The sequence below is a fragment of the Juglans microcarpa x Juglans regia genome, chromosome 7D (assembly GCF_004785595.1).
Source record: "Juglans microcarpa x Juglans regia isolate MS1-56 chromosome 7D, Jm3101_v1.0, whole genome shotgun sequence".
Classification (NCBI taxonomy): domain Eukaryota; kingdom Viridiplantae; phylum Streptophyta; class Magnoliopsida; order Fagales; family Juglandaceae; genus Juglans; species Juglans microcarpa x Juglans regia.
In genome coordinates, this window is record NC_054606.1 from 8372018 (window position 1) to 8385797 (window position 13780).

The following is a 13780-nucleotide window of genomic DNA, read 5'->3' on the forward strand; positions in this document are numbered from 1 at the left end:
TGAACCTACCAGCTTAAATCTCAAAACTTATTTTCTAAAAACTATGGGGCCTCAAACCTTAGATGAACTCCTCATAAATCTAACCTTGAAATTCGTTGAACTTACAACCTCCTACCCCAAAGACTCATTACCTAAATTCTACGGAACCTAAATCCTCAATTATCCTAAGCAATTAAAAATTATTCCCCTCCTTAGCAGCAACTTGAGTACCTAATCCAAAGAGTTCACCCAGACCCTGATGTTCAAGCCTTGATATTAAAACAACCAATCACCAAGAGTTCAGGCCTACTATACCAATGTTTAAGCCTAACAATAGCCTTCTCAGTCGTACCATCTTCCTGTCATAACATAACCCTTAACCCGCCTTTCAATTTCGAACAAAACAAAATAAAATAAAATTCCATAAATAAAATAACATACGACAAAATGCATAAAACCAATGAAGTAGTTCACAATAAAATAAATAAAACAATAAAATAATCCGACATAAAATAAAACAATTAAATTAAAATGACATACAATAAAATAAATAAACAACAAAATTATTATACAATAAAATAAATAAACACCAAAATTATTATACAATAAAATAAATAAACAACAGAATTATTATACAATAAAATAAATAAACAACAGAATTATTATACAATAAAATAAATAAAGCCAATAAAACCATACTCAATCAAAGGTAAACACTAATTAAAGCAATAAAATCAAATAAATCAAATAACATCAATTAACATAAAATAAAATAGCAATAAACTCATAATATAAAATAAATAACTTAACTTACACCACTTAAACAAAAATTTTATTATTTTAAAATAATAAAAATAATTTTCTGGTACTATCCTAAGGGACATGTGGTTTTACCCAGAGCCGAACTGCTCTGATACCACCTGTGGCGCCCGCAATCCCCCTTACATAAATACACAGGGATCGAGACGCCAGGATGGTGACAACACGGTCACACATCCCAACGAAGTGCCAGTGTGTGTACATGCAACAGTGTACAAATAAAATAACGCAGCGGATAGTCAACTAAGTACCAGAATTTATTTACAATCAAACATCAGTAAAAATTTAAATAGCAGTTATACAGTCATCCATAAAAATATATTACAATAGTTTTCAAATAAACCAACGAGTGATCCCAGATCACTCCTCGGGCGGAGCCGTCTCCTCAGGCTCGCGCTCCTCCTCCTCATCTGCATTAAAATCTGCGTTACCACAAAATGGTATTGCAGGTAAGTATGACCCCAAATAACAACGTAATATAAAATGCATTAAATGCAACTAACATGCATGCACATGATGAAATATGCATTTTTCCACAAGACATTATTTTTCCCGAAAATGATAATTTTCCAACACACGCCAAAATCCCATTTTGGCCCAAAATATCCGTAAAACATTTTCCCAGAAAATGATTTACCCAGAAATCCAACTCGCACTATTTTCCCAGAAAATAGTGCATTAATTTCATATGCACCATGGCCTCCCCTATGGACCATCCGCACGTCCTGGCTTCGTAGCGGTGCTCAGTTCCGCGCCCAGCGCGTACATGGCCAAGCACCCACACTACGCAACGAGCGATGCCCAGTTCCGCGCCCAGCGCGTACGTGGCCAGACATCCTCTAGTCCCCGCCAGCAGAAGGACCATGGAGTCGGCACGAGACCATCTCGTCCGATACCATTGTCGCCCGGCGACAATCCAGGGGACGTTACTCAGTATATTCCGCTCCCAAGTAACCAGAGGAGCTCCACCAAGATAATACCCCATCTCGGCTTGGGGTCGTGTTACACACGCACCCAAAATCCATTCTCACATGAAAATCCAGTTTTCATAAACACATGAACATGAATGCAATACACAAAAACCCAGTTTTCTTTACAAACATGATCATGCATGAAATAATGAAATGCACATGTACCAACACCAATCCAACGTCCATCCAGAACCAATCCCAACAAATCCAATCAAAACAACTCATCAACAACCAAACCAAATAAACCAAACCAACCAAACAACTCCAATCACAAATCCATCCAACCCCCGAACTCCTCGGACTCAGTCCGGCATGCCAAAAATACAGTGAAATGGGTTAGTACAAAAATACATCTAAATTACGAAAATTCTTTGGAGAAATACTTACAATGCTATAAAGTAATTTCCGAAGGATCACGAAGCCGCAAGAAGTGGAAAAACAGCTACAGAACAGTGTAAAATACACTGTGGCTGTGGGTCACAGATACCCAATTTTCAACGGAGACAAACGAAGACCCAAAAATGATAGGGTAGGGCCTAGGGAGGTCGGTGAAGCTAGTGATGGTGGAGGTTGGCCGTGGGTGGCGGCGCAATGGGCGGTAGAAGACCAAAATACCCAAATCAGAAATGTAGATGGTGGAGCTTCACCGGTGGCGGATCGGAGCTGGGGTTGGGTCCAACGGGTTGCCAAGAGGTCGAGGATGATGTGGTAAGAAGATGGTGGCCAATGCTGGTGCGACGGCGGCGCAACGGGGCAAAGAATGCCGCGGCTTCGTGGGGTGCGTGCGGGCTACCGGCGGCGAGGTAGGGGCTGGGATTTGGGGGTTGAGGTCGCCGGAGGGAGGGGGAGCTGGTCGGCCGGGCGGTGTCGCGCACGGCGGCGCTACGGCGGCGGTCTGGGTGAAAGTGACGGACACGGGGAGAGAGAGGGAGAGAGAGGGAGCTGGGTCCGCGCGCGGGGAGGGGAAATAAGGAGGAAAAAAAGAAAAAATAAAAGAAAGAAAAGAAAAGGAGAGGAAAGAAAAATGGAGGGAAAATAAATGAGGTCCAATCCTCATAACTTGGGTCACAAAAATGATCCAACGGAAACGATTTCAAAACCTCAAGTTAAATAAAATAATTTAAACGTAATGGTAAAGTCAAATTGAAATAATTAAATCCCACAGTAATTAATTAAATATGAAAAATAATTTAAATGCACAACAATAAATAAATATTAAGAAAGCACATAAAAATTAATTTTTACCAATTAAAAATCCTAAAAATAATCCAATTAAAATCCAATAATTTTAAAACAAGAGAATAATTTTGAATAAAATAAAAATAATCATTCAATAAAAATACACTAAAATACGGGGTGTTACACTATCCTCTCGAAAAGGTTCTGCAACAATGAGAATCTTTGGCTTGTGAATCTTCAGCAACGACTTAAGTCGTTTTTTCAAGGTGCCAAGCCCTCGAACATTCCAAAACATAATTTTACTAATCATAAATTCAGCCTCGGGGGCTTGCTAGGAGCCCTTAAAGAACTACGAAGAACTCGACCACCCGAAACTAATTCCGAGTCAGACGAGTTATCACGAACCTTCCCTAGATGAGGGAGTGCTTCTTCACCATCAGACTTCGAGGCCTCACCATGTAGACCCCCATCAAACACAACCACTTGCAGCTCCTCTTCCACCAAATCCCCCTTGTCAGAGACCAATGGCATTGAACCCGTTTCCAAATCACTCACCCCAGACTTACTCAAAGCAAACCCCACATCTGACCCTAAAACTCCAAAATCATTTTTTTGAGGGACATCACTCAGTTCTCCTCCATTTTCCACGACTAAAACATTCGTCCCCTGTGCCTCACCCTGCAGACTTTAATTGGTTTATATCTTTATATGTAAGAAAAGAAATAAAACTTAAAAGTTACAACAGTTCATAATGAAACATTACTTTTAAAAAGATTACTGCTACATAAACATAACACTTCAAGTTTAATAGATAGAATGCCAATTTTTATGGGTAGAATGCCACATCGGAGTCATATGACTCTGCTTAAAATACAAAATAATATAACTGTTGAATTAGTATTTTTGGGTGGAGTCTTGAATCGGTTTATATCTTTATATGTAAGAAAAGAAATGAAACTTAAAAGTTATAATGGTTTATAATGAAACATTATTTTTAAAAGGTTTGCCACTTCATAAATATAACATTTCAAATTTAATAGGTAGAATGCATACTTTTATGGGTAGAATGTCACGTCGAAATTTTATGACTCCGCTTTTATATATAGTAATAGAAGTCACTTGTAAAAATTCTTGAGAGCCAGAGTGCTATTACTGAACTAGAGATAAAAAAATAAAAAATAAAAAAAAAAATCTTTTCTTATACTTGCGCCAGATAAAAATATTCTATATAATAATTAAAATCATTTTTTATTAAAAAAATATTGAGATCGTAAGAGAGAGTGCATGTAAGTATTTATAAAAATTTGCGTCATAAAAATCATAACTTAAAATCTCTATATATGATCTAGGCTACTGTCACGCCTCCCTAGACTAAGTCTCATATGCAACTCTAGTTTCATAAATATTCTGATTTGGGTGGTTTAAAAACATAAAAACAAATTAAAATGAGCCGATAACTCAATAAGAAACTCATCATTACGTAAAAATACTTAACATAAGGTTTTCAGAAAATATTTCAAATTGAAAATTAAAATCATGACTAATCATACTGATACTTATGTTATGCATGACTGATTTATCTGAATTAACTGACTAATATGATTTATCTGACTTATTTGGCTGGCCAACCCACTTAAACTTGTGTGCAAGGTTGTGCATTGACTTCCCTTCTTGCAGCATAGGAAGTCGACTGTGCAGCACTCTGACATACTATGATGGACCACGCTTGAGTCCTTAGCTTGCACACCCACCCTGAAAATGCATTGATACCATGCATCTGAATGATCATCTGATTAACTATTATGAGTTTATCTTACACTTAATTTTATAAAAACTTATTCGTCATATGCAACATGAGATGCATAATACAAACATAAGTATAATATGTAGAATGAAACATGATGAATGACATGCTTACAAATATCATGACATGCATGGTACATAAACACTAGTTTTAAAAAAATGGTTTTAATAATAATATATGTAACTAACTAATGTATGTTAATCTTAATTTATGATCAAACTACTTACCTTGTAGTGTTATTTTCTAAAATTTTTGACATAAAATTGATCACGGTGCTGGACTAGGTATCTTGGGTTTGGCCGTTGCACTTTTGGAGGTTTATGATTTTGTTTCAAAAAAACACACGGAATGGAGATATTTATAGAAAGATTTGGAAGAGGGTGCCGAAGAGTTTGAGTTAGACTTGGTTAATACATGTAGTGACACTAATCTGCTGAACACTCATTCGTGATCATCTAAGAAGAGAGTTTGAATTTAAAAACATGATATAGTAGTTCATTCAATGTAGAATTGACAGTGATTGGGACTGCTTAAGGGACTTCAATTAGTGATATTTTAAATTGAAATAAATTTTTAATGGCCGATCTTTAAATTCTAAAAAGAGTCTAACTCATTCAATAAATAATAAATGAGATTTAACCTAGTTATTGAGGCTAATTAAAACTCATAATCAACCTCAATAATTTATCGCTCGTGGGCTTATCGAATATGGCCCATTAAATGTAATTTAAGCTAATAAAAATTATCAATATTCTAACCTTAGAATTATTGGGCTGGATCGTTACAATTAACTATAGAAACTTGGTGAGCAAATGTTGTGGCACAAAGGGATAGACACATCAACTCAGATTTGAAACGAGACCATGACTGAAAGGCTAAATCACAAAGGAAAAGGAAAGTTGGGAAATGGTAATTATATTTCTTAATTGGTGGTGGCAGAGTTCGTGGTAGTTATGTGGCAACATCCAATACAGGTGACTGGTGAGCAGGTTGCATGAGGCAGCACTTCAAAATCTCTTCATTCTAGAAAGAATTTCAGCATGCTCGATCTCCTTTGCCAATGCACTAACTTATGAATCTAAATAGTTTCTAAAAAAATCAAAGAGGCAATCCCCAACCCAGCATGCATCCCATAACCAAAAAATAGGCATTAAGCAAGCATTTGTTTGGATTAGGCATGTTCATCCGAGTTGGGTATTTTTCCAACCTGGTCCAGAACCCAGACAACCAAGTTTTGGTTACGGGTTCCGGCCCAGAACAAATCCTATCTAATACCCACATAGAAAAATTCGGGTACACCCAATACCCATTTTTTTTTTCGGTTTGATGATAATGGCCGAGATGATTCCTTAAGGCGCAAAGTGAATCGTGGATCAGCAAGATCCAGATGCAAGGTATGGGTTAATGAAGGCAATCCAGAGAATGAACAAGTGTTAACCTCACCAAGAACTAGTAGTCGATTGGGTCAGGGGTGGAGTACAAAAGATAGGAGTTTTTCAAAACATTTAGATGTGAAACAATTGCCAGATGCTAGAAAGACTTTTGGCAGGATCACATCTGATGTTCTAACTGTCGAAAGAGATGATAATGATGAATGCTTCCAGGAATGTAGAGCTGGAAGTAAAGACATCTCTGATATGGTAAAGAAAGCAGTTATAGCTGCCGAAGCTGAAGCTGAAGCAAGAGCAGCCAATGCACCTAAAGAAGCTATCAAAGCAGCGGGTGATGCTACTGCTAAAGTTGTCAAAAGTGCAACTTTTGAGGTATGCAACATACTCTCTATTTCTTTCATTTGGCATATATTATATTGAGTAATAGAGTCTTCTACTTCTTAATGCTTTGTTACTCTATATGCTAAGGAATTTAAAAGCACGAGTGATGAAAAAGCTGCAGTTTTGGCTGCTTCTAGAGCTGCATCCACTGTTATTGATGCTTTTAATTCAATTGAGGTTTCAAGATATGTACTTTCATATCTAAGCATGTAATACAAATATTGAATAACAATGTGCTGCTTATGAATGCTAGCATCATTTGTTAGTTTGACAATAGTCTAATAATACTTCCATGTGATGGTGTCAAGAGTTCTAGTAACATCAATGATGAGATAATGAATCCACGTTGTACAGAGATAGAAACTAATGAGGATGTTGAAGAATATTTTATCCTGGATTCTGAATATCTTGCACAACTGAGAGAAAAATAATGTATTCAATGTCTTGATGTGTATTGGAGTTTGATTAAAGCAATGTATGTATTTTGTAATATTCTTAGCAAATTAATTAAAAAATGTAATATGTAATATCATGTATGTCACATTTTTTTTTATTTTATAAAATCATTCTAATGCTACATCAATATCATATAAAAAATGTAGGCTTTTATGTATATAAAAAAAGACAAACAAACAAAAAAACCTGGTTTAACCCGGAACCTAGAATCTGGGTATTAAGAAAAGCCGGATTCATCCGAGTTCTGGCCCAGGTCTGCCGGAACCCTAATGAACAATCCTAGTTTGTATCATCACTACCAACACAGGCATTTTCCAGAGATATTAAGCAAAACATAGTACCACTTTACAGTTGAGTTGTAACACTCGGGCCTAGCACCAAGTCGAGGCCAAGCCGCAATCTAAAAACTTTTTTAGGTTATTATTTATGGGAAGCCCATTTAATATTTATTGGGTAATTTTTTAATAGGTCCGGGCCTAAAATATTATTATGACGAAATATGAATTTTATTGAACTTGATAATTAGATTAAAGCTCATTTACTATTTATGGACTAAGTGAGCCCTAAATAATTAAAAATTGACCCAAGAAATTCTTCTAAAGGCTCGGAGATATTATTGGAGGATGGATTTATTTTGGACATGAAGATTACAGCTAGTTTAAATATTTGTGTTCAATTTCAAACAGATTAGGTTTACAACTCTAGAGTCCCCTTCTCATTAAAATTTTTAAATCAACTACTGATGTATATATTCATCCCCATGCATCGTGGGTGGTTTTATTCTTTTTCAAAACCCTAGTTTAGTTTTCTGGTTACTTCGCCCAAGTTCACCACTCCAGCAGCACGATTCTCTTCTACGTCAAAAACTCCACCGTGATGCACTATAGTTGCACCAGACTAGCGCATGTCAAAACGAGCCCTCGGAAATCCCCTCAATGTGAGAGCAACAAAAACCAGCATAGTTTGAGCCCCAAGCATAGCAATTAGCAGGCCACTCCTAGTTTCTTGCCTCAAGTACTCAAATGGAGACCACTACCACCTTTGCTTGGAAGCAGAAACAGAAACCACCCCCAACAGCCAACACAACTCCGGTCAAGCTTCACGAGTTGCTGCCAACCACCATCATAAAAGCCCAAAGCCCCACTGTGTGCCACTGCCTTTGACCGAAGTGGACCGCGGTGAAGCAGCACCACCTTCACTCCCTCCCATAAACTGCAGCGACCCAAACACACGGCAACAAGCCACCAGCCCCACATCCGTTGACCTATACTCCTCCGCCACAGTACCTGGACATGCCGAGAGAAAAGAAACCCACCCACCACGAAGCTTCCCACCACGACCAAAGAAGCCTCCACATCTCACGACATTGCACCCTCACGAACTTCCCTCCGCCCCTGTAGCACGGAACAGCAGCAAGCCGTTGCAACGTGAAAAGACCCCACTGTTGCAGTCTGTTCCCGACAGTAGAACAATCATACCGTAAGCCCTTTCCTCCATATAAAACCGATGCCATAGCTCGGCCATGAGCCACCTAGTTGCACCACCACAAAATCCCATCTTGCACCACATGAAAACAGAGCATGGCCAAGGGAAAACAAGACCCCACGTTCCTCAGTTTCAACCAACCCCCACAGATCGGTCATGCTACTCCCTGCGCCACCATGCTCCACCGTATGCAGGTCTTTTTCTCTCTCCACATTCTTTCTCTCACAGCACTCTCTCTCTCTCTCTCTCTCTCTCTCTCTCTCTCTCTCTCTCTGTGCGAGTCTTCGTCACGGCGGTTATTCCCTTGAAACCATAAAGTTTCTCTAGTGGATCTGTTTTTCTTAGAATTTGCATGGGGCCTTCAAGCTTTTACTTCCTTTCAATCTAGCATGTCTAAAACCCACTAAGCTTTTTTATCGTGTTGTCTTCCTGTGAAACCATAAAGTTTTTATGTAATTACTTTTATGTCCTTGAGTTATAGTCCATGGCAGAATTATATTTCCATTGAGCTCAAATTTGAAGTAAAAACATGTTTTGAGTTGGGTTTTCATTCGGTGGGCATCAGGGATTTAATGAATATATTTTGGTAGCAAGTTCATATGTTTGCATGGACGATATTATAATACCAATTTTCAAAATAATATGATCTTATGATTTGACCGTGAAATCGTTTGGAAAATTATATGAAAATTAGAATATTTGGAGACATAAGATTTTTAGGGTTCAAGGATTTTAGGTTTTGAGGAATTAAAATAGGTTATTTAAGTATTTCAAATTTAATTACGAAGTACATGTTCAATTGGGAATTTACGCAAGTTACGTAAATATTTTATAGGTGATGATTGATATTTGTTTGATATTGTTGTGAAAAAATTCAGAGAGAAATTAAGAAGTCCAAGTAAGCGGAGTTCCTATGCTAGACTTTATATAAAAGGAAAATGAATTGAAATTGATTTTATGAAAAATGTGCACGATATGTTTTGAAAATAAATGTGAAAACAACCTCAATTATATATTTTGCATTACTCATGAAATTTTTATAAAAGAGAGAGTGTTTTCTGACATGACTAGTGTAGACATGAGCAATATTTTGACATTCTGTTTCTGAAATATACAAAAGAGCAAATATGAAATTTGTAAATTTCGTACATGTTATATGAAGATGCTTTGAATCCGTTTCGATTATGTTAAATGATATGAAAATGTTTAGTACTCTATTTGATATGATATGGCATCTGAAAAATTGTTGGCATGACTTTCTGATTTTGTTCTAATTTTGTTTCTGGTTCTGATAAGATGGCTTTGATTCTATTATATGGTTGGTACCAACATTTCTGATACGAGTGCACCCACTTTGAAGACAAAATGGTTTTTATGTGTTTTCTTTCTTGTGTGAACACTTGGGGCTCCGAGAGTGAATAAGAGAAAGCTTTACATTCTGATATTGTCTGGTTTAGCCACCAGGGATAACACAACCCTACCATGGAGGTTAAACATGATATATGATATAATATGATAAGATAAAGTTGTTCAGTCTTGTTATGCCAAAGGATCTTTGAATATAAATAGCTGATTTTTTACTATGATCAATCTGAAATGTCGCTGAAGTTCAAGAATGAGAGCATGGGTAAGGCTATGTGAGCATAATGGACTAAATACAAAGAGAGAGTACTTTGGTTATTGGAAGATTTTATTCAATAGTTTTGTTTTGCTCTATTGACTTGATATTTTAGAAGGTTGATATTTATTTTGAGACTTAGTGGCGTTTGTTTTCACAACTTTTCTCAACTCATCTCATCTCATCTCATCTAATCATTACAACTTTCTCAAATTCTTACACAAAATAAAATAAACAATTCAACTTTTTCAAATTTCAAAACAAAAATATTCTAACACTATTTTATTTAATTTTTAATTTTAATCTCAATCCATCTCACCTGTAAAAACAAACGAGACAGATTTATGTGTAATTGAGAATTTAGAGTTTATATATGTACTGAAAGATATGATATTAAGTGACAAGTAACTCTCCGACCCACCCGGGATCGGAGCGTTACACGAGTATTGAAATAATTTTGGAAATATAAAAGTTTTCTAAGATAATTCATAACCAAGTTGAGGTTCTCTATATAAACGTCTATGCAATAACTTCAAATAATAATTTATAAATTATATAAATATATATTTTTTAAAACTACGCGCAATTGTTGATATGGTTGCATGGTAAACTTGCAAGAGAGGAAGACATTGAAAATTGTACGAGAATTATCATTTGCAAAGTACTTAATTAGAAGTATGATCACCAGCTCAGCACTTGATTGTTCACAAACACCCATTGCAAGATTCCTAAGCCGGCACCCAGCAAGAGGAAGCATAGACAATCCGACCCTTCCATCCCTGAAGCATCCAGTGGTTGTCTTCATCAAGTACAAAATCCTTGTGGTGCCATTCCTTCAACTTAGACCTTAATATGTTCACAATGTCCTTGTCCAACGGAAGTTGCCTGAAACCAGCCCTCATCGTCCGGACTTGCCACTGCCTGTATGTCTCTGGCCGCTCAACCCTCTCCAAGCCCTCAGATGCTATGACATTCATTGCCTCCCTCCCATAGAACTCTCTCTCAAACAACAACCTCTCTTTGTTTTCCCGGGGTAGTGTAACTTCAAATATGTCATACAGCGCAGAGAAGTGGAAGAGTGCCTCTCGGAACCTTGTGACAAAGAAGGGAGCATTGTAGGCTCCATTACAAACTGAATATACAAAAATATTGGGATTCATCCTCCTGATTAAGTTCAAAACTGCATTCCGAGGACTGGTCTCTACTTCAAATATCTCATCAAGCAAGTTTTTAAACCGGTACAAACAGTTCACAGCAAGCATCTCATTCCCGTCAATCTTGAGGTCCTCAATTTGGATAGTTTCCCAGTTTTGTGATGCAATGACATGGTACTCGAAAGGAACATTAAACCGCTCACAATACTTTCCCAAGCGACGACCAGTCTCCTCGAGTGTCTCTGTTGGTCGGAATCCAGGTTGGGGAAGCTCTATGCCTGTAATCCGTAGTTTGGGAGGTCCCCCAGATCTTTTAGAGAGTTTCTGTATCAGAATTGGCCACTGGAAACCATATTGGATACCAAAGTCTATTATATGAAGACTAGTTGCTTTCTCTGCTACTTTATAAATCATTTGGTCAGCAAAGAATACTGAGATCCTCTTGAAAGGGCAGACAGAAAGATGAACTTTATAAGAGTTTATTATTTCATAAGTTGAGATCTTCTTAGAGACTAAAGCTGTGTAAAAAATCTGAGTTCCAGTGCCAGTACCAGCCAAGCGTGCCTCAAGGCCATTAGCAAAGAAATGGGCCAACCTCTGAGACCCATCACCGAAAGGGGATGAGTGCTCCCTAATCTGCTTTAGTAACTCATTAGCAGTTCTATTGTCACCTGCTGAAACAGCTTGTGCACATAGATTCAAAAGAGTCCTCAAATCAACTATATCCCTCTTCTTTCTCTGTTTCTTTGTGCGATTCTTGCCACCATTAGCTTCTTGTGGCTGTTGATATCTATACGAGGCACTGCTTGCTTCATTCTGCTCGACCTTATTGTCACTCCCTAATGTAGAAAGTGCATCAGTAGAAAGCAAAACCTTATCGAACAAGTCGGATAATTCGTTCTCTTCTGCAGAAACCGCGGGCTGCTTATTAATCCTCCCTTCTTCTAAACCTATATCTTCCCTCTCATGATTCTTCCTTCCCCTAGACACAATCAGCAAATTTCCCCTCTCACTCTTCTCCACCTTTTGACCCTCTCCCTCCCACTGTTGTGACACCTTGCTGAAACTTCCAGGGTTGTATCCATGTCTTATATTGCTTCTCTCCAAATCAATAACCATCTGACTACTCCCAGGAAGGAACTTACTAGCTTCTTCTAACCCTCTCCTAAATTGCAACATAGATTCAGTATCAGTAAAAAAGTTCCGAGTCAAAAGCTCTAGCCCATCACCAATGGTAGACACACCATTCGACGGATTGGCGAAAGGCTGTGACTCCCTATTGGACTGCAAATCGGGCTGGGAAACATACTGACCAGGGAGAGTTGCTTGTGAAAAAGAGTAGTTGTACTCCCCAAGATGACCAAGCCACTGAGGATCGGTGTTTGTAAAATTACTTTTGGGACCATTGTGACTCCTGTTTTTAGTATCGGGATTGTGAGTGATATAAGGTGGCGGCTTGTATTGATTGGGAGTAGGAGGATATTTCTTACCGAGAGCATCATAGAACGATTTCTCGGTGATTTGCAGACCCAAAGGATCGAAAAACATGCAGGGCTTGTCCTCTATGTTATCTTCCATAAGTATCTGGGTCATGAACTTGAGAACCGTTTCCGAGTACTCGCTTTCGTCCGAGGACGAGTCCGAGGGAGGACTCGCACCCATAGACGTCGGCCTCAAGCTACCAGCAGCGGCGGACGGAGCATATGGCTCTGCCGCCGGGGGAAGAGCAGGTGGAGGAAATGCATTTCCGAGGAAATAAAGGTCCCGGGAGTAATTGGAATTGGGTAAGACCGTATGGCCAGGGACCATGATATCTTTTACGAAGTAGGGTAATCCAGAAAAGCTTGGATCCACAACCATATACAGAGAAGAAATTAAACGGTAAACTACCTAAATCAGATAATATACTAGAATGTGTTTATCTAAAGCATGAATAAAAGGATCAGTAGATGAAGCTAGAGAAGAACGAAAGGAAATAAAAAATAAAGAAGGGAGTGAAAATCAAGAACCTTTATAGATATCCATTTCTGCAACGCGGCTAATAGTAGCAGAGAAGGGTCAGATATGGAAGAGAAAGGGAAGAACTGAAACTGAAGAGGATAGCTCAAACTCAGAGGGACACTCAGCTGTTTGTCAGAGGAAGTTAAAGGTGGCTGTTGTAACGCTCACCAAGTTTCAGAAACTCAGGTTGGAGTCCAAACTCCTGTGGTCTAAGACTCTAAAGGCCTCGACTAGTCTTCTGAAACAGATGATGCGAATCCGGAGGGTTTGACCTCATTCTGGGAAGACTATTCTTTCACTCAATAATAATGTTTCGTCGATAATGTTTATGGTTATGTTGTTAAGCTTAACCAAAAACACAACCGTTGAAAAATTAGTGAGAGACTTTTTTGAACTCTGCTATAACATGGTCAGACCTGTATCACTCCACCGGTTCATCGAGGCGATTGGCAGCCAAGCCACTCCTTTTGGTCTAAAAATAAACAGTTTATAATTCTTTTACAATTATTTTAGGCCTCATAATTTCATTTTGTCTTTACAAA

General features: G+C 38.1%; 1 protein-coding gene across 1 annotated transcript; it reads right to left on the reverse strand.

Moving 5' to 3' along the window:
- Positions 1-10571: 10571 nt before the first annotated feature.
- Positions 10572-13314, reverse strand: LOC121238066 (scarecrow-like protein 34). Its single transcript, XM_041134923.1, has one exon. The coding sequence runs from the start codon at positions 13095-13097 to the stop codon at positions 10812-10814; it is 2286 nt and encodes a 761-aa protein (XP_040990857.1). The 5' UTR covers positions 13098-13314; the 3' UTR covers positions 10572-10811.
- Positions 13315-13780: the final 466 nt, after the last annotated feature.